At 37.7% G+C, this 21662-nt stretch overlaps 1 protein-coding gene and 1 pseudogene across 1 annotated transcript in view; one reads left to right on the plus strand and one right to left on the minus strand.

Annotated features, from left to right (window-relative positions):
* Positions 1–21662, minus strand: part of VIPR1 (vasoactive intestinal peptide receptor 1) — a 92483-nt gene that overhangs the window by 21369 nt on the left and 49452 nt on the right. Inside the window, exon 3 of the mRNA XM_074197864.1 lies at positions 20102–20209. Coding sequence (XP_074053965.1) covers positions 20102–20209 — 108 coding nt within the window. The remainder of the gene's footprint in view (positions 1–20101; positions 20210–21662) is intronic.
* LOC141495080 (carnosine N-methyltransferase pseudogene) lies at positions 8891–10107 on the plus strand (annotated as a pseudogene).

The raw sequence follows: 21662 nt of genomic DNA on the forward strand, positions 1-21662 counted from the left end.
GGGGACAACATGAAATAGGCATTTTCTAGACACTGTAGAGTTTTGCTTTACTATGCCTATGAAATAAAAAGGTTTTTTTTTTTCCTTTTAATGGGGCTGGGCAGGAGGGATAAAGGTGAGTGGAAGGTTGCCAAAAAAGAAAAGAAAGACAGGGAATCATTTGAGAATTTTGTTTTTTTTTTTTAGATTGCACAGAAGAGAACAAAAGGAAACAGACAAGAAGGGAAGTTTTGAAAGTTATGTATTGAAAATATAATTACTTGAAAAGGAAAAATTAAGAGAGATTCATGACTGAATGTGCAATTTTCTTGTTTTGTTTTTACTTTGTAAAAAACGAAATGCACATTTTCTTTGTTTTTTTGTTAAGTTCAGAATAAATAAAAAGTTCCATCTGTTTCTATTTATATACATGTTGTCTCTTTGTTGAGTTGTTAGCTTCTTGAGGGCAGGAACTATATTTTTTTGCCTATCTATATGTTCCCATAGCTTGGCAATGTCTGGCATATATTAAACCTTAATAAATATTTGTTGGCTAATTAGTCAATCAAGTCAGGATTAATTTCCATCATGCCCTGGAGTTAAATCTGAGTTCTTTTTCAAAAGCACCATTAAAGTACAATTTAATATAATGAACACTGAGCCTCTGAAAGGAAAAAAAAAAAGAATAGAACAAAGGATTAATCTTATTGATTGGTTCAGTAGGGAAGCAGGCATGGCACAGTGGAATCTAGCTAGATTTGGAGTCATGAAGTACTGAGTTCAAATTTGGCCTCAGATGTTAATTGGTCATGTGATCCTGGGTAAATCACTTAACCCTATCTGCCTCAGTTTCCTCATTTATAAAATGAGCTAGAGAAGGAAATGGTAAACCACTCTAGTATCCTTGCCAAGAAAGCATTCCAGTGTTATTTCTGCTCTCTGCCCTAAGAGGGGTATATGGCATGAAATAGGATCCAAACGGGTTTGGAAGATATGTCCAAAGAAGGGCCAAGGAAAATGAAGGTTGCGAGAGAGAGAGAGAGAGAGAGAGAGAGAGAGAGAGAGAGACACAGAGAGTGTGTGTTTGTGTGTGTGTGTGTGTGTGTGTGTGTGTGTGTGTGTGTGTGTGTATCCCTGGCCTATGTAGATAGCATCAGAAAATACAAGCTCAGATTCCCTATGAGAATGGAGACAAAGGTTGGGGAGTGAAGGCTAGGAGGAGTCACGATGGTTCATAGAAACTAGATTCCTTCAGGATGAAACTCAGAGATGCCCATTCACAGTCACTGTAAGTCTTGGTGGAATTTGTTTCTCTGTTAATTCAAAAACTAGATCCTTATCCACTGGAGATGTATGAGCAAGTTGATTGATTTCTAAGAAAAACCAGTCTTTGTTTTCCTGATATTAAATGAAAGAACTATTTTTTCTATTGATTTTAATAATCACACAATCACTTTATTGACCATTCCACATGATAAATAGAAAAACACAAATCATTATTGTATATTCCGAATTTGTCGGCCTGGTCTTCTTCCAGTATATCTGTATCTGAATTCCCTTTGTATCTGGATTCCTGGTCCAGTCTTTCCACATATTGACCTTCTTTATCCCAGAAAAACTGGTGCATTTTCATATATTCACAAAAAAATGGACAATTCCAAAGTGTCGCTGTACTCCTTACAGCTTGTCTCTCTGTTTTCTTACTTTGTCCAACACAATTTTAAATTCTTCTTTTTTCCATAAGGCAGTCTGGGTCTCTCTGAGCTTGTCCCTGCACTTTTCAGTAGCTATTTCCAAGGGAAGGGCTCTGGGGATAATAAACAAGCATCCCAGAGTGATCTCTGAGCTTCCTCACAGAGGAACTTCCCCCCCATGTTGATCACAGGTGGTCTCTGCAGCAAATGAGGTCTGAGCACTTTGCCAGAGATTGGCAGGTTCTGCAGGTTCCCATTAGACACTGTATTTGATGACTCCTCTTCACCTGGGTAGATTCAGGTTTCATCAGCTCCCTTCCTGCACTGGAAAAGACACTGTACAAAAGCTATGAGCACACTTGAGAGTCACTGGAGTCAGTAGAGTATCCCAGGCAGATGGAGTACAGAAGCTCTGCCTTGAGGTTCAATTAAAGCACTTATATCCAAGTTCCTAGTCCTCTGACTCCTTCTTTCTCAGATATTCCACTCCGGTGAGATAATGCTTAATCTCCTTGAGTTCTGGCAGCAAAGGATATCACAACTGAGTCTGAGTCGTGAGGGGCTTTTGTATGTCATCTTCTACTTAGAGCTTTCCTTTATTCCATCTCCAAAAGGTGAGAACTACTGTCTTTTGAGAGGGCTTCCAAGCTCTGCTCTAGAGTTGAGCTATCAGCTTTCTTCTATTTCCACAATTCAGTAGCACCACCTCTTGAAGAAAACATCTTTATTTATTGCCTCTTAGTACTTTCAAAGGACTCCATCCTACCTAACTGGGTCATTTAACAACAAATAACTCATCTCTTTTCCAAGCCCCAGGACTTTCACATTTTTGATGTTTTTAGATGAAAATAGGGCAAGGAAAACTCCAAATCATTGTCTCTTTTCTCAAACTGCCTCCTCCACCATAACTAACACATGTATTAAACCTTTTTGCCTACTATCACTGTTAGGAGTCACTGAATGGACCAAGACTTTTTTTAATATAAAATTTTTTTTTCAAGAGAAATTTTTGATTTTTTTCTTCTTAGATATTCCACTCAGAAAAAGGTCTGGTTAGCAAAAGATTTGGAAAATGTCTTCTTGGCTTCTTTTTTTAAAAAAACAGTTTGCCCCTTTAAATTCTACTTTTTACCCTAGCTTCTAAAGAGAACTCCTCTTTCCCAGTATGTTTCTTGCCTCTGTAATAGGGCTTAGATCTCACCTTTTTCCTTTTTTTTTTTCCAGAATTATGGTCCTCAAAATTTGTTATGGGCTCACACTTAGACACTTCAGACTAGAGTTGTCTTGTCCTTCAATTCTTCCAGCAAGTAAAGGATCAAGTAGAAATTATCAGATTTTCATTATTAATATGGATTTATGTTTGGCATGATCATACATGTATAGTTCATATTAGATTTCCCCCTGTCAGGGGGAAAGGAAATGAAGAAAAATATGAATTTGTTTCTCTCTTCTTTATCTCAAAAGATAGATTCTTATCCACTGGAGATTTATAGGCAAGCTGGACTAATTTCTAAGAAAAAAAAAATCAACCTTGGTTTTACTGAGGTTAATCAGAACTGTTTTTTTTTTTTAAAAAAAGGTGATGGTGATGGGGACCAAGGGAGCTCTCCCTACCTGACCTGGTCTAAAACATCTTTGGGCTGAAGTGGAAGAGAGAGAGAGAGTTCTACTCTCTCTCTTTCTCTGTCTGTTTTTTTCTTTTCCCCTGTTTCCTTTTCTGTCCTTAATCATGTTGATCAAGGACTGACATCAGAATTCTTATCCAAGCAGGTAGAAGTAGAGATGTGGTGGCCCAGGAGCCACTTGGGTTCAAATTCTAGCTTTGTGACTTTCTAGCTGTGTGGATATGAACAAGTCATTTTCCATCTAAGAACTTCAGTTTCCTTATCTTTAAAATGGGAAAAATAATAATGTACCACCTCCCTTAAAGTCTTCTGAGAAAGCATGTTTTGTAAATATTCAAGCTCTACTGATCTGGAAGATGCTACTGTTGCTATCAGCTGACTTGTCCTTTTGCAGTTCCTCTCTGATATGATGATAGGGACATTTTTCTCTGAAGACCAGGGAGTCTCTCAGGGTAGACCTCCTTCATAATACAAGAATTCCTTAGGGGTAAGTGCAATATTTCCCCCATAATGCAGGACCTCTCTAAAGTGGAGCAGGAACTATGTCTCCCCACTTCAAGGCAGGGACTCACTGAGGGTCAGGAAACCCTGACTTCTCCCACAGTATAGGGTCTCCATGGCAGAGGGGTGCTATGTTGTCCCTTCAGTACAGGGATTTCCTGAGTGTGAGCAAACCCACAGAGCAGAGGCATCCCAAGTTGTGGACTTTGTGTCTCATGTAGCTCCACTTCTCTATCACCCTGCCCTCAACAACTATTTTTTAAAGGCATCTTGAGAGGTAGAAACCCTGATGGCTCTGGTTTGTGATTCCAGCCTTGAAGTGGGAATTTCCCCAACCCCTTTTTCACAAAGAGAGAAGAGGAAGGAATATGGGATTTCAGTCAACAGGCTCCTATCAGATCAGAGATGGCAGTCCCAATAGCCCAAGCCTCTGTCACAGCTAATGATGCAGAACAAGCTCCTTCTTATGACACCCTTGATGCAATAGCCATGAACTCTAATAGATCAGCCAGCTTCCTTCTGGGGACAATTGGCCTCTGTCTTTCCAGGGTTCCTGATGGCCTTAAGACTACTCTGGTGAGAGGAAAGAAAAGCGTGTGTGTGTGTGTGTGTGTGTGTGTGTGTGTGTGTGTGTGTGTGTGTGTGTCTGTAGGGGGATTGGGCATCTCAGAACTTGGAGCCCTATCTATCCATCCATTTATGGTCTTCTTCTAGAACAAAGGACAAATGATATCCATTCTTCTATGTCTATCTGTCTATGTATCTGTCTCTCTGTCTGCCTACCTATCTTTCACCTGCAACTGTATTTATAGTTATGTGTGTGAACTTCCAATGTGGACATTTCTTCAATGAAAGGAGTAAGCAAATAGTTGAGACAGGCAATTCATCTGTAAATTATGGTCTTAAAGGAGTGTCTGAGGTATTGGAAAGTTAAGCAATGTTGTTCATGGTCTGTATGGGTCAGAAGTAAGACTTAAATCCAGGTCTTTCAGCCTCCAAGGCCAGTCCTCATTTCACTGTGCCACAATGACTCATATGTAATACTTCAATTTTGGTCTCATTAGCTCAGGTGCACTTTCCAATATCCACAATCCATATCATAATATAATTCAATATGCTATATGATATAATAATATATTACAATATAACAATATATAATGTGATATGGCATAATCTGTCACATATCATGTCATATCATATATGAGCTATTTTGATGGCAACTATATAGTTTGGTGGGTAAGAGTGCTAGACCTGAGTACAGGATTATACTATGAAAGTCAGAAAGACCAGACACATACTATCTCTGTTATTCTGGGCAAGACATTTAACTTGTTGCCTCAGTTTCCTCGTCTGTAAAATGGCAATAATAACAGCACCTCTCCCAAGGTGTTGTGGGGACAAAACCTTCTATAACATATAGAAGATGATATAAAATGCTTACTCCCTCCCTTCCTTCCATATCATATAATCAAATGTAACAATACGTTCCATGTTTATAATATTTTAAGATAATCAAGGATTACTCCCACCACAACTCTATGAGATTAGGAATACAATTATCATTAACTTCATTTTTCACATGTGGAGATAAACTCCCTATATTTGTTGTCACATAGCTAAGAAGCATTTAAGCTTGGGTTCCAGGGGGAAGTGAAACAAGGTCCCAAAACAGAATTTTTTTCAGAGATGACAGAAATGTTCTCCCCTCTCCTACTGGTTTCATCATGGAGGCTGGGGTGATCCTAGATTTTGCTTGCTCTGAGGAGGTCCTACACCAAGCTGAAAGGATTGCCCTCGGAGAACAAACCTGGTAAAACTTGGAGAGATCCACTAACAAACCACTTTGAGATGATTTTTTTTAGACTAAGAATCTCTACTACAGACTCACTTAATACAGCCTCTGAAGCTGAGATGCAAAAAAAATGGATCAATTCTCTGCTGCTTGTGCTAATTTTGGACTCACAATTAACACCAAGAAAATACAGGCTCTCCACCTGCTATCCATAGGTGGAACCATCAATTACAGCAAATGGAGAACTTTTGAATACTGTGGACAAGTTCACTTCCCTTGATAGTGTCCTTTCCAAGGAGGGACACATTGACAATGAGGTTGACACTTGCATTGCCAGAGCTAGCTCAGTATTTGTGAGTCTCCAAAAGAAAGTGTGGGAGAAAAGATGTATTAGACTGACTACCAAACTGAAGATACAGAGCCAGTGCTGACCCAATTTCTATATGCCTGTGAAACTTGGACATGTCAGGCTTCCATTTAAATTGTCTTAGGAAGATTCTGAAGATCACCTGGCAGGAGAAGACACCAGACAGCAAGGTCTTTTCTTGGGCTAAACTGCTGAGCATTCCAACATTACTACAGAGAGAGTGACTATGATGGGGTGGTCATGTTGTTTGAGTGCCAAAAAGACTTTTATAGAGAACTCTCATGGAGCAATCAGGAAAATTGCTATAAGGACACTCCCAGAGTCTCTCTTAAGAACTTTGGAATTGAGTGTGCAGCATGGACTACCCAGCATGGCTTGCCCTCATCAAAGAGGGTGCTATGAACAAGGCAAAATGGAAGCCGCTCAAAGGAAATGTGAGATGTTTAAGTCTAGAGACTCCACCCAGGTGTTCCCAAAGACTAATTGTGCCTGATCTGGGGTAGACCATGCTGAGCTTGTGTTGGTCTGATCAGCCACAGTCAGACATACTGTAATTTTTCTCTTATATAGTGATGTTTTGTTCTTCAGTAATGAAGGACAAGAACCAACCAACCAGCAGAGACCTAGGGAGGGCACTCACCCTTTTCCTCCCTCCTCTAAGGTGACAGTTTGTCAAAGCATTCTTTAAAAAAAAAGGAAAAACAGACAGATACAAACAGAGGCAGGGAAAGGGAAGACTTTCAACAGGCCGGGCTTCTGATCAGAATCAAAGGAACCACAGCCCAACCAACAGATTTGGCTATATTGCTTATGGGAACTCCTAACCTTCATTCCCTCTAACCTCATCTGGGAGACCTGCCCCCATTCTGAACATTCTAACCCCTCCCCTAGCTCCTTCAGCCTCCAAAGAAGTATTCTACAATGAAAAGAACACTGATTTTTAGATCCTAAATTCAAATCCTAAATTCTACCACTTTAAAGGCTATGCAACCTTAAGAAAATCCTTTTTTTACTTGAATCTCATTTTCTTCTATTTTACAATGAGGGTATAAGAACTCTTAAGGACCCCTGAGGGATCTATGAATAGATTTCAGAGGGCCTGTGAATTTAGAAAGGAAAAAAAAATTCCATCTTTATTTTCATTACCTCTAACCGAAACAGAGCATATCCTTCAATTATAAATTTAGGCAACCGTATTAGAAGCTCGGGGTTGTTGTTTGCCATCTGAAAAGGACCATGAGGTGATGCCATGACTTGCAAGTGGATTGGATTTTAAGTGAGGGAGGGCTGTGCAAAATCACTGTTTCTTCCAGAGCCACCTGGGTCCAGTGGTAAAATATGATCAGGATCAATTGAAGATGGCTCTGGCTGCAGTGGGACATCATTTTAAGTTAAGGTTTTTCCCAGGTCTTGGTTTGAATGAGTCAAAGCTCATTCAGTAATAAAGGTTAGATAAGAAATGAGTCAGAAAAGACCTTTTTTTACTTAGTTAAAAAAAGTCAATCAATCAATCAATTAACCAGTCGATCAAATTGGGAGGGAAAGACCCTCAAACTTTCTGGTTAGAACAGAAACAATTAAATCTTTGCACTCACTCGGAGTCATAGGGACCCAAACAATGACCCAAGTGAGGTTTGAGATTAGCAGCTAGGGGAAACAGTGGATATTTCTCTGGTCAAGGAGTCAAGAAGACTCTTCTTCAAGAGTTCAAATCTGGTCTCACTCATTTATGTGTGACTCTGGGCTCACCCCTGTTTGCCTCAGTTTCCTCATCTGTGAAATGACCTGGTCAAGGAAATGACAAAGTACTCCATATCTTTGCTAGAGAAACCCCAAATGGGACCATAAAGAGTCAAATACTACTGAAAACAGTAGTATAGTATTAAGTCTCACCAGACTGCCTTAGAGGACTACAACAGAAAAAAGGTTATGAGCCCATGGTTAATTAAGATCTTTCTGATATTTTTTTGTGGTCTTAATATTCACTGATTCCTCTCTTTTTTCAGGCAATTTACATCTATTACTGACTTTAAGTGAGATCTATCCCTGAGCTTCATTAAACCTTGCAGGCCCCTGAGATGAATCTGAGCAGAGCAGCAGAAATAAAAGACATTTCAACTCTCATTACAGTGCCCAGCATACAGTAGGTACTTCCTAGTGTTTGGTGACTGACACTGGTCATCTAGAGTAGACCAAACTTCTCACTTTGCAGAAGAGAAAGTGGAGAAGGTAGAGACAGTGAGTCTCTTGAGGTCATACTATTCTGCCTCAGCTCCTTTTCTATTATTTATTCCAATTGATCCAGAGCACAAGCTCCTCAGTTTTTTTTTCCATCTGGACAATGGAGATATTAATGCTTTATACTGCTGACCTTACAGGATCCCTATGACTAAAACATTCTGCAAACCTTCAGGGGCTTTGGAAATGGGAATTATTAGGGTTATTGTCTAGGGGACTTTTATGTTGATCTTGGGCCTTTAACTTTCCTCTAATCTCTAGGTCTTTGTGATCCCTGAATATTAAATCACATCAGCTCCTGTTTTCCCTGGCTCCAGGGCTATGCCAATCTCTAAAAAATTGACACATTTTATGCATAATTTCCACTATTAATATTTTCTCCTTCATTTTCTCATGTCTAGATAAATAACAAAACAATAAATCAAGCCCTGATTGGCAGCAGCTGCTGATTGCCCATACTCAACATTTAACAACCAGTGTTGAGCTGGACCCAGCACCTTATACCTCTGGTTCAAAAAGTTTCAGCATAATTCATCACCCAGTCTGGTTCCTGCTCCCTCTGCCTTCTAACCCCTGTCCCCAGGGGATCTAGATCAAGGTAAGGGGAAGGCCCGTGAGGTTGTTTTTCTTTTAAAATATATTTTGGTGACTCTATTTTCATAGAATTGGTTTCCTCTGTAATATGTGTTTTATTATGGCATTTAAAAACAGTATTCTGGGCAAGAGGAGTGGGCAAGGCTGGAGATGGTACTGGCCTCCACCTCCTGCCACTCAACCCACCGAAGGAGTTGATGATGGCGATAGTGACAGAGGAGGAAGGGAGAGTGAGGATTGGAGAGTGGGGGTCTGGGCAGTGGCAGTGGTGGTGGAGGTGGCATACACCTGGAGATGAAGAGGAGCCACTGGAACGGGAGCACATCTGGAACATCATCAACACCTTCCACTACTAGGGAACCAGCAAGAACGAACCAGTGGATTGAATAGAAAGGCAATTCAGATTACTTCCAGCTAAACTAACAGAGTTCACTTCCTCACTTTTTTCTTCATTTGGACAAGGTTCAGAAATACATCGATCATAATAAAGATAGACTACAAATCATGGTGCTGACTGCAAACATATGTTTGATAATAAGGAGTATGGGGCAGGGAAGATTAGGTCAGCATCCACATTTGACATGGATGAGTTAAAATCTACATTGAAACACTTTGGGAGACATTGGAATGAAAGTGAGAAGACCAGAAGAGATGCCTGCTACCAGCCAATCATGAAAGAAATTGTAAAAAAAATTTCCAAAGGAGAAATGGGATCCTTCCAAAACAAATATTCTGGTACCTGATGTTGGACTATAACCATTGGCCTGGGAAATAGTTAGGTTTGCCAAGAAAATGAATGGAGTTGGGTTTTTAAAAATGCTCTTTTCTTCTAATTTTACTCAACAGATGCTCAGAAATGAACACAGATTAATTTTATCCTTGGTTCATTAATTTAACAATAACAGAAGATTCACTGATCAGATTGGACCAGTCTATTTTCCTATGTTGATCCTCTTGGTTCTAATGTTTCAATGAGAGCAAGAAATTTTCAGGAGATATACTCAGAATACAATATCTAGGATTGTATTGCTTGTTTCTTCATAGATACAGCCCATAATTTCATTGATTACATTGATACAGTATGGAAAATACTGAAACCAGGAGGAATTTGGATAAACCAATATCAAATTAAGCTATGAGGATATTAAAAAATGTTCTTTGGTATGGATTCCATATAGAGATAGGACAAAAATCTGCATTGTCCATGTATACTGTGAACAATCTCTCTGTGATAAAATACTATGTGAATGTGGGTTGTTTGTGGTACATCAACCACAGCAATTGTCTCCTATGAGTTCTTCAGGAAAAAATGATTGATGGAGCAAATTTTGAAACAAATAATGCAGTATCAGTCATTAGTGGTGATAGGACACAACCACACAACCTCCCATCAGTGATGCCTTCTTTCTTTCTTTCTTTCTTTCTTTCTTTCTTTCTTTCTTTCTTTCTTTCAGGTTTTTTTTTGGTAGGGCAAATGGGGTTAAGTGACTTGCCCAAGGCCACACGGCTAGGTAATCATTAAGTGTCTGAGGCCGGATTTGAACCCAGGTACTCCTGACTCCAGGGCTGGTGTGCTCTATTCACTGCACCACCTAGCTGCTCTTGACTTCTTTATTTCTAACAGGATATAGATATAGTGTCTATTTTCTTTATATGCAGGAGGAATTTGGATAAACCAATATACTTTATATAATACAATTATATTATGTAAGCATATGTGTCCTATACAAATGAATGAAAGTGAAGGGGACATCTTCAAATGCTCTTCCTTGAAAACAGAACTGCTTGTCTCAAGTAGAAAAACTATCCATATGTGTCTTTATGAGGCTGCCCTATTGTAAAGCTCCTATATTGAAATCCTAATTCACTCTTGGCCTTGTTATAAACATGTACACATTTAGTTCAAGAAATGTCTAAACTATTTTCATCTTAGAATGAAAATTTTTCTCAATTTGGCTATAAGGCAGAATAATGAGTTTCTTTTATTATTAAAATTAGTTGAACATTTCATTTCTACAGTTCAACTTAATTTAGGGTAGTGTTTTATTAAAAATTTTTGTGAAATATTGAATTGAGTCATCCACATAATGCAATTTAAGTGATCTGTAAATTTTATTGAATCTTTTAAATTTTATTGAATCTTTTGTTATACTAAACAAAATTTTTTAAAAATACTAGTCATTGAGTTATTTTGAAACATTTCACAAGACCTCAGTGACTGAAATGAGGCATAAAATTCCGTCTTAAAAAATGTAATAGGGGCAGCTAGGTGGCATAGTGGATAAAGCACCAGCCCTGGAGTCAGGAGTACCTGGGTTCAAATCCGGTCTCAGACACTTAATGATTACCTAGCTGTGTGGCCTTGGGCAAGCCACTTAACCCCATTTGCCTTGCAAAAAAACCAAACAAACTAAAAAAAAGGTAATACATATGAAAAGTAGGAATAAGACTTTATCCACTTACTTCTTACGACTTCAAGCTACAGCCACAAGTGGAATTCATCAGTATAAATGTTTACTTAATGTTTTTTCCTTCAGCTAGGTTATCTGAATTGCTAATAACTAGACATTCTGTTTAGAATAAATACATATTAAAATAAGAATAATTACACAGTTAAAGCTACATCGTGGTAACACAGGTGTGGTATGAAGTGGGAAAATTGTAAATGTGAAAATTAGAGTTACAGTTCTGTCTCTAGTATACATCTTAAATATTGTTAGCAACAGCTACTAATGCATTAAGCAGGACATTTCTAAAGATAGTTGGTGGCTTTTTAATTTCTGCCACTAGTAGTTCCTTTTTTGGAAGATTATCACTTTTACACTTTAAAATTTATAGAGGGGAGGAATTGTTTACATATACAATGCATTGTATCAAAAAAACTTGTGTTAAAATATATTAGATAAATTTATTGATTTACAGGAATGTGCTGATAAAATGACACTGTTATCAGTAAGAAAAGTTTTGGGAGATCTTTAGTTAAATATTTGTTTTCAATGAAGTTAGGAAATTGTAACTCAATTAAGGTGTCTTATGACCTCATTCAATACTTTCCTCTACTTGAATATTTTTAATAGGACTTCTCTAAGCTTGACTTCAATGGAAGTAAGAAAAATTCCCTAAATTGCCTTATTCTTTGAAATATGAGACTTGTAAGAACTTTTACTTATTGAATCTTTTTTCTCTTTTTGATTTCTGAGTACTTGCAAGATTGATGCAGAACACCATAAATCATTGTCTCTATGAAGTAATTTGAACTTATTTTCTTTTTTATATAGTAGTTCTTTTTATTTCTTATTTCCTTCATTCATTAGCTTTGTATGCATATATCAACCCGAGTAAGGAAAAATTGTGTTTGAAATAGTTTGATCCCATTTTATTTTTTTAATTGTTACAACCATAGTCATAATATCATAAATCAGCATTCCTGCTTTCCCATGGCTAATCTGTCCAATTTTTAAAAATTTATTTCTCTCAACTTTTGCCTATTTTGTATTCATTTTCATATCTTCATCATTCATTAGACCCTCAATCAAAATTTTCTTAATTAGTTTTTCACTTCATTATGTGGCATACTACTGATTCACTACCTTTTTTCTTACATAAACAATGATTCTTAAAAAGTATAGGTATTGGGGGCAGCTAGGTGGCCCAGTGGATAGAGCACTGGCCCTGGAGTCAGGAGGATCTGAATTCAAATACGGCCTCAGACACTTAATGATTACCTAATTGTGTGACACTGGGCAAGTCACTTTAACACCATTTGCCTAGCCAAAACAAAATAAAACAAAAAAATAAATAAAAAAAGTGTAGGTGTTTCTTCCTAACTGGATTATCTAATGTTAAATAAGACAAACACTTTAATTGAAGCTTCTCATATTGTTAAATATATTTTTCTTTCCTTGTATGGATTTAATAGATGTATAAAAGCAGACATTCAAGATGAACTTATTTTCAAAAAACAAAAAAGCATACCTTCTTTTTAGAAAAGAAAAAGAAAGTTTGAAAGGAACTTTACAATGTAACAGAACCCTTTGAAAAGTTGGAGTATGCCAAATGGGGTTATTTTAATAATATTTCACTTATATAAGCAATTACTGATATTTACTTCATTTTAATACATAGGTCAAAACAGATGATCTTTTTTTTTTAAGTTTTTCTTTGTAAGGCAAATGGGGTTAAGTTGCTTGCCCAAGGCCACACAGCTAGGTAATCATTAAGTGTCTGAGACCGGATTTGAATCCAGGTACTCCTGACTCCAGGGCCGGTGCTCTATCCACTGTGCCACCTAGCTGCCCCCAGATGATCTTTTAACAAAGAATAAAAGGAGTATATCAGCATGTGTTAATTTAGATTACATTAAATTGAATAGTTTTTGCACAGATAAAGCCAATGCAAGCAAGATTAAAAGGAAGGCAGTAAGTTGGGAAACAATTTTTATAACTAATATTTCTGATGGACTCACTTCTAAAATATATAGATAATTGAGTCAAATTTATAAGAATACAAGTCATTCTCCAATTGATAAATGATCATATGATATGAAAGGGTAAGTATCAAATGAAGAAATTAAAGCTAGCCAATAGCCATATGAAAAAATGCTCTAAATTATTATGGATTAGAGAAATGTAAATTAAAACAACTCTAAAGTATCACTTCACACCTATCAGATTGGCCAATAAAGCTAAAAAGAAAAATGATAAATATTGAAGGGGATGTAGGAAAACCAAGACACTAATGCATTGTTGGTAGAGTTGTGGACTGATCAAACTTTGCTGGAGAGCAATTTGGAATTATGCCCAAAAGGCAATAAAACTGTGCATACCCTTTGATCTAGCAATACCAGTACTAGGTCTTATCCCAAAGAGATAACAATAAAGGGTAAAAATCTTACATGTTAAAAATATTTATAGCAGTTCTTTTCTTAGTGGGTAAAGAATTAGAAATTGAGGAATGCCCATCAATTGGGGAATGGCTGAACAAATTGTGGTATATGAATGTGATGGAACGCTATTGTTCTCAAAGAAATCATGAGGGACTTCAGAATAGACTGGAAAGATTTGCATGAACTGATGTTGAGTGAAGTGAGCAGAACAAGAAGAACATTGTACACACTAACAGCAATACTGGGCAATGATCAGCTGTGATGGACTTGTTCATTTCAGCAGTACAGTAATCAAAGATAATTCTAAAAGACTTGTGATGGAAAAAAATCATCTATATCCAGAGAAAGAACTAAGGAGTTTAAATGAAGACCAAGGTTTACTATCTTCAATTTTTAAAAGTTGTCTTGTATATTATGCTTTATCTCTAATGTTTTTTCCCATTTTGATTTGATTCTTATTTAACAATATGATTAATATGGATCTATGTTTAGCATGGTTATATATGTATAGTCTATATTAGATTGCTTCAGGAGGGAAGGGAGTAAGGGAGAAAAATGTGAAACTCAAAATCTTGCAAAAAAAAATGATTGTTGAAAACTGCCATTGTATGTAGTTGGGAAAATAAATAGATAACAATATTTTAAAAAAAGAGTATAATAGTATGTGTCAGTCATCTTTATTGCTGAACTGTATTTTTCCATTTTCTGCATCAGTCACATAACTATGTAGCATTCTTCCAAACCACATGTAGTGTTTTAATTGGTTAAATTAATAATTTGATAATATTTGTATCTAAAATATTGAAAAATTGAAGAGGTAGCTCAGATCAAACAAGGCACCAATGGAGGTTAAAAGCAAAACAAATCATGATTCTGAGGTGTTCTATAGATTTCATTAGATATCAAAGTGGTCCTTAGCCCTGAAAAGTGTAAAGAATCTTTGGTCTGTATCATAAATGTTTCTCAGGGTTTACTTGAGAGGAAAAAAAAAGAATGTACAAATGCAGAAATATTACATAAAGGAAAAACTAGTTGGGCAGATAAAAGTAAATGACCTGTCTAAGATGGGGGTCCCTAAATACTCTCAGCTGGAATTATGGCTCCTAGGCTTTCCTTGGCCCCCATGAATCATGTAAGGCTATTCTCTTTGGTAGAGTAGACAGTGCTCTGGATTTGGAACTGAAAGACTTCTGGTTTAAGTCTTAATTACAGGACATTGTGTCCTTCACTGTGTGACACCAGGCCAAGCATTTCCCTTCTGTAAATACTTCTTGGGATGAAAGGACTTTGTCAAACCTAGAGCATCAAGAGAGGCAGTTATATGTCACTGGATTAAAGACTGACTTGGGAGGCAAAATAAACCTTCCTTGAAGTCTTCTCCCTGACAATTACTCATTGTGTGACTATGGGAAAGTCATTTAATCTTTCAATGCCCTGGGCAACTCCAAGAAGATAAATTACATAGGTACTGTCAAACATACATTGGAGGAAGGAATCTCCACACTGGGAGTTCTCTAGATGAATAGAATCATAGATCTCACCCCCCCAGTACAAAAATACAAACAACCAAAAAACACACCAGAACTATAGAATTAATAGTGATTATAAAATGAGATAAAGACACAAACCTCCAGAATGTCTCTTCCCTATCTCCCATTTCTGGGGATCTCAGTCATTTCCAGGCTCAGTTTCAAAAATGATCTCTGCCAGAAAAACCTCCCTGGCCAAGCTGATCTTTCTCTTTTTTGAATTTTCATATCCTTTCATCTCTTTCTCATGTCCCTTCTTACCTGCTACCTTACGATATAATTATCTGTGAATGTGCTTGATCTCTCATGTCAGACTATGAGCCCCAGGAGGGAAAGGGCTGTTTTATTAATAACAAGGAATAATAAGAGCCTGTCATATAGTAGATAGCACAAAATGTTTGCTGAATACATCTTTTTTTTCTTTTTGTTAATTTAAGCAGTGTAAGAGAATATAAAACACTTTTGTAAAATCACTCTCTGTGAGACAGGTGGTTTTTATGTAAGGTATTTTGCAAACTTTAGAGTGCTAATATATTTTAGCTATTGTTATTATTTTTTAGAAAATTTTCCTCATTTCTCTATCCATTTTAGAAATAGAGAAACTGAAGCAGAGATTCAGAAAACAATCTGCCTGTGGTCACAGACTGAGGAAGCATCTTTATATTTTGTGAATGTAAAGTTATAGAACTATGTTATTATCATTGATTCTCAGTTCTTCGAGGTTTTATATTTTATGTCCCTAAGACTCAGGTGGATGTTCCTTCCCCTTCAGCTCAAGTAGCCTCCAGCACATGGATTATTCAAAGTGGCATCACAGAGACAGAATCCAGGTATGTCTAGGCTCCAGGGGAATATCTTCCTTGGAAACCCTATGGACTTGGTGGTCAGTTCCCAGTTATAGTCCTTCTCTCTCTGACTTCTGGAGAAGATTGGATTCTCTTGCTAGTCTTTTTACTTTCCCCCCAGTTCAAGCTGACCTGTTCATGAATGTCCTTCCCAAGTGGTCCTTACCCTAAAGAAGGCAGGCCCTTATCTGCTTCCCTCTCCCCATCCCTTCTTAAGCCCTACTCCAACCTCACATCTCTTTTATCTCACAGGAGCCTCCCAAGTCATAAGAGTTAGAGTTTGAGGCAGACTGCTCTAGTGTGGGGTGTTAGGAGGAGGGAGAGGAAAGGGGAAGTGGACTGCAGACACTTACATTTTAAGTTTGATTTGCATTATTAACATTTTCTCCATCATTTTCTTAAGTGTAGAAATTAACAAAAGGAGAAATCAAATCCTGATTTATCACATTTGATGATTTCCAAGGTATTTATGTTAGAAAGGAAAATTTCAGAATTTGCTTTAGAGCAGGTATGAGCTGACTCCAGCACCACAGGCTAGGAGGTCATCTAAACCAGACTCAGCAGAAACTGAGTCTCCTGAGATTCCTCAGAACCAGCATTAGATACCAGGGTCTTTATCACTGCACCATCCTCCCTCCTGCCTTCTGTCCCAACTCACTTCTGGAAACCAGCCACTATTCTCATTGATATATCATGCCACCTGGAACCAGTCTCTTCTGGTTAGCTATAAGAAGGGCAGGGTGTGGTAATTCAGGGGTGGGATGGGGATGAGGGGTGTCAAATTCAAATGAAAACACAGCCACTAAACAGATCCTTGTGGGTTACCATGATAAAAAGTATTGTTATCTGCATTTTATTGAATTTTTATTTATTTTCTTAAATATTTTCCAATTTCATTTCAGTCTGGGTTAGTGCATTCAGGAGTGTTTCAAGCCTCCTTCGTGGCTGAGCTTTTGACAGGTCTGTTATGATAGATAAATCCACCAATACCCGACTTCAGATCTTACCTCTGATTCTTATGAACTGTGTGACCCAAAACAAGTCACTTCACCTCGGAGCCTCATTTTCTCAGTCATCCAGTATACCTTGAAAGCACTCAGGTGAGGTCAAGAACAATGGTGGTGGGCGGTGGTATTTGGTGGGTGGGATCCAACTAACGAACCTAGCCCATACTCTATTCAGTCCTGATTGAGAGAATTCAGACTAGTGGACTCATGCCCCTAGGAAGGAGGCAGGATTTACCCTTACTACCAGATAAAAAATCATCTTCAATCTCATCTCTTTCTCAGTGTGTTGTGAGTACATCTCCGCCCCCCTCACATAGCTGGTCATTAAAACTCCTGCTTCCAACTTAAACTCCTATGGAAGAGACCTGGGAGATGACTTAGTTGAACCATCTCATTTTACAGAAAAGGAAACTAAGTTTCAGAAGGGGATGTTTTTAGGAAGTCAAGATCTGGCATAAGTTAACTCAATTTAATAAGATAATTTTTTTTGAGGACCTACTATGCACAAAGTCCCATGTTTTATTCTAAGGATAAAAACAGATACAGAGCACAACGCTTACTCTCAAGGAACTTAAGAGGTGTGTGTATGTGTTTGTGTGAAAGAGAGAGAGAGACAGAGAGACAGAGAGAGAGACAGAGACAGAGATAGCTAGAGAAAAAGCGAGGGAGAGAGAGAGAGAGAGAATCAGAAAGCCAGAGACAAAGAGAGAAGAAAGGACAGAGAGAGAGAGGGAGAGAGAAAGGGAGTAAGGGAAGGAGAGAGACAGATGGACAGTATCTCATTGTTCTCTCCATTTACATTGTTGTAGTTATTATGTGTATATTGGTTCTGCTTACTTTACTCTGCATCAATCCATATCTCTTCATACTTTGTATTCATCACACACATCATCTCTTACAGCACCGTTATATTCCACTATATCTATGTACCATTTGTTTTCCATTCCCCAATTGAAGGATATTTGCTTTGGTTCCCATTTTTAACTATCACAAAAAGTGCTGCTATTTAAACATTTTGGAGTGCATGGGGATTTTTTTTTCTTATTCATGACTTTCTTGGGGCTATACACTTAATGGATTTTTTAGTGCAAAAGGCAAAGGTATTTTAGTCACTTTATTTGCATGATTCCAATTTTTTTTCCAAAATGATTGTACCACTTCTAAGCCCCACCAACAATGTATCAGGGTGCCTATCTTCTCTAGGTATTCTTTACAACTTTCAAGTACATTACATCATCTAGACAGACTGGTTCTTTATACTAGAAATGCCATTCAGTAGCCTAGCCTCAGGTAGATCATTCCTGGTTAATATTCAGAGGGTAAGCTCAAACTTCTCCCTCCAGTCCTAATAGGATTCCCCACTGGTCCTTGAAATCTTTTACTATGATTTAGAAAACTTTTTTCCCCCCTAAGTCTGGACAATGACTTTTATTTTTACAGTCATTTTCAAATTTCACCCTCCATGTACACACCAGGCCAATGAACTTTCCCTAGTAACCAAGGAAAATAGTTAAATCAAACCAACTGATAAGAACTATACTTGCATCTGAATACTGTATACAACACTTCACCTCCATGTTCCTTCACCTTTCCAGTGAAAGGAGAGAGGTACATTTTCTAGGAAGTCTTTGATCTGGCTCTTCTATTGACTATTTTCTATTGACTATTGACTAACTTATTTTCTTAGCACCCTGTATCTAGAGATTTCTGACTTTCTATTATGAACTTATTATAATCTCTAAAAAACCTCTAAATTAGCCTCAGACAAAATCTTAACTCTATTAGAGTCCTGATCCCATCCCCAACCTACATGCTAGCCATACCAGTATGCACTTTTAGTAAAAAAACAAAAAAAGTAAGACTGTGTAAGGAGCAGCTAGGTGGAGCAGTAGATAGGATGTTGTATCTGAAGTCATGAAGACCCATCTTCCTGAGTTCAAATCTAGCCTCAGATATTTACTAGCTATATGACTCTGGGCAATTCACTTAAACCTGTTTGCCTCAGTTTCCTCATCTATAAAATGAAACTGGAAAAGATGTCAAACCACTCTTATAGCTTTGCTAAGAAAAGTACAAAGTGGAATAGAGTCAGACATGACTGAAAAACAAGATTTATGGATGCTTAAGTATGGGCTACCCATTCTGCTGGAGGAATAATACAGGTCTGAGGGAGAAAAAATGTTTCCCAACATTGAGAGTCCCTACCTCATGTAACCATTGTTTAAAGCAGAGAAGCTAAGCGCAATCATTTCTCACATTGAGCTGTCTCTTCTCTGGGCCACTGCAATAACCTCCTGCCTCAAGTCTTTCCTCTTTTTAATCTATCATCCACACAGCTACAAAATCGATCTTCCAAAAACATCAGTCTGTCCATGTCACTCATGCTCAAAAAGCTTCTTTGACTTCCCAATAAAATGCAAATTCTTTTGTATGGAAGGTGATGTCTATCACAATCTGTCCAGTCTTCTTCCCTCACCTTCTTTATTTTTCTTCCCTCTTACTCTAAATTTCCAGTCAAATTGGATCATTAGTTGGTCCTTTTTCTGCCTCCATGCTTCATTGTACCTGGAATGTCCCTCCCCACCAATTTGATAGCTTGAAATTCTTAGCTCCCTTCTAGTTTCAACTAAAGAGTCAGATCCTAATAAGGATTTTCATGATCCCTCTGCCATTCTCTCCTCCAAATCCCCTCAAAGGTGCTAGTGTTCTCCTCACTCCAAAATTACTTTCCTTTTCAGTCTAAGAAAGAAGGAAAAATAGATATTTGACTGACCACAACATTATTGCTTCAGAACCTAGCACTATTATTCCTCTGTTTTCTGCAGACTAGAAGGCAGAGACTCAGAACTTTCTCCACATCAGACTGTGAGATCCCCAAAGATAGTATCTACCTGTGCCCCTCCTCTCTGTCCTCCCCACACCTCTCCCCTCTGTTGAAGAGTTTCTCTTTTCCTACCTCCTCCTCCCTCTCTCTCCTTGGTCCCCTACCCATTGCTTGCCCTTTTTCCCACCCTCAGACCAAACTCTTAATCTGAAGTCACTTACCATGGTTTTTGAAGAGTTCTTCAAAGATCTTGGGGCAAGGCATGACAACTAGCTGACCCCAGGCAGTCGGTGGCCAGCATGTGATATTGTCCCACATCTGTTGGCAACCTGGAAGGGAAGAGGAAAGAGAGAAAGGAGAAGAAACATTAAACATGTCCCTGGTCATTCTTGACCCTGCAGGGCCTACTAGAAGGGTTACCAGGGTACATATCTCAGTTTGGTTCTCTATTAGCTGTGATGCTTTGAACCAGTTACTTCCTCTCTTATCTGTAAAATAAGGGCATGTGGGACAAGAGTTATTTTTTCTAATTACTTTAGTCCACAAATTGACACTTTAATTAATAGAATGATAGATTCTTTCTTTTTATCTTTTAAATTATTTATTTTTCCAATGTATTCATTCATTAATTCACTTATTTATTTGTTTGTTTATTTTTCCAATTATATGTAAAGATAACTTTTTTTTTAGGTTTTTTGCAAGGTAAATGGGGTTAAGTGGCTTGCCCAAGGCCACACAGCTAGGTAATTATTGTGTCTGAGACTGGATTTGAACCCAGGTACTTCTGACTCCTGCTTTATCCACTACGCCACCTAGCCGCCCCTAAAGATAACTTTCAACATACATTTTGTAAAGTTTTCTTCCTGCCAACCATCCTTCTCCTGCCCTAACCTGATAAAAATTATACATGAACAATCAGTTACACATATTAAGGACTAATCTTGATTAGTGGCTCTCAGTGTGGTCCAGTGATTCTTTGGGTTCTCTGAGACCTTAGTAGGGTACATGTATGGTCAAAGCTACTTTTATAACAATAATTAATAATAATACATTTTAATTTCTAATATGACACCTATCAATGGATATGACCTATATAAACAAAACTTCCTTAAGGAGTTCTCAAGATTTCCTAAGAGTGTAGAAAATCTGAGAAATACTGAGGAATATTTTTTTTACCTTTAAATGAATGGCCTCTATTCCTCCCCAACCTTCTCTCATTCATTCTTCTCCCTCTTCCAACCTCTCTGCCTTCTTCCTCTGCTCTTATTCTCTCTATTATCCCAAACTTTAAGGTTTACATCATGCTTTCTCCATAACAACCTATGTGGTTCATGGGTTATTAACCTCATTTTACAGATGAAGGAACTGAGGTCCAAATAGTGAGAATCAGAGTTCGGTTCCAAATAATCAATATTATTGACAAATAATCAAATTTATTAAGTATTTCCCATGAGTCAAACACTATACTAAGAGACAAGGAGATCACAATTTAATAGGGCGATGCCAAGCAAACAAATTTGTACAAATAAGTTCTATTCACATAGATAAAGATGGAAGACACAGAATTAAGAAGGTTAAGAAAGGGGTTTTTAGAAAATGGGATTTTACTTGTCCTGTAAAGGCAACCAGGAAAGGTAATGGGCCTCAGAGATGAGAAAGCAAGTATTCCAGACAGGGAGAAAGTCAAAGAAATGACCTAGATCCCAAAGATGTGGAATCTTATTTGTATAATAGCCAAGACTCCAGTGGCACTGGATCAGAGAGTATGTGTGGTCCAGTAAA

Source organism: Macrotis lagotis, chromosome 8 (genome assembly GCF_037893015.1).
Source record: "Macrotis lagotis isolate mMagLag1 chromosome 8, bilby.v1.9.chrom.fasta, whole genome shotgun sequence".
Taxonomy (NCBI): domain Eukaryota; kingdom Metazoa; phylum Chordata; class Mammalia; order Peramelemorphia; family Peramelidae; genus Macrotis; species Macrotis lagotis.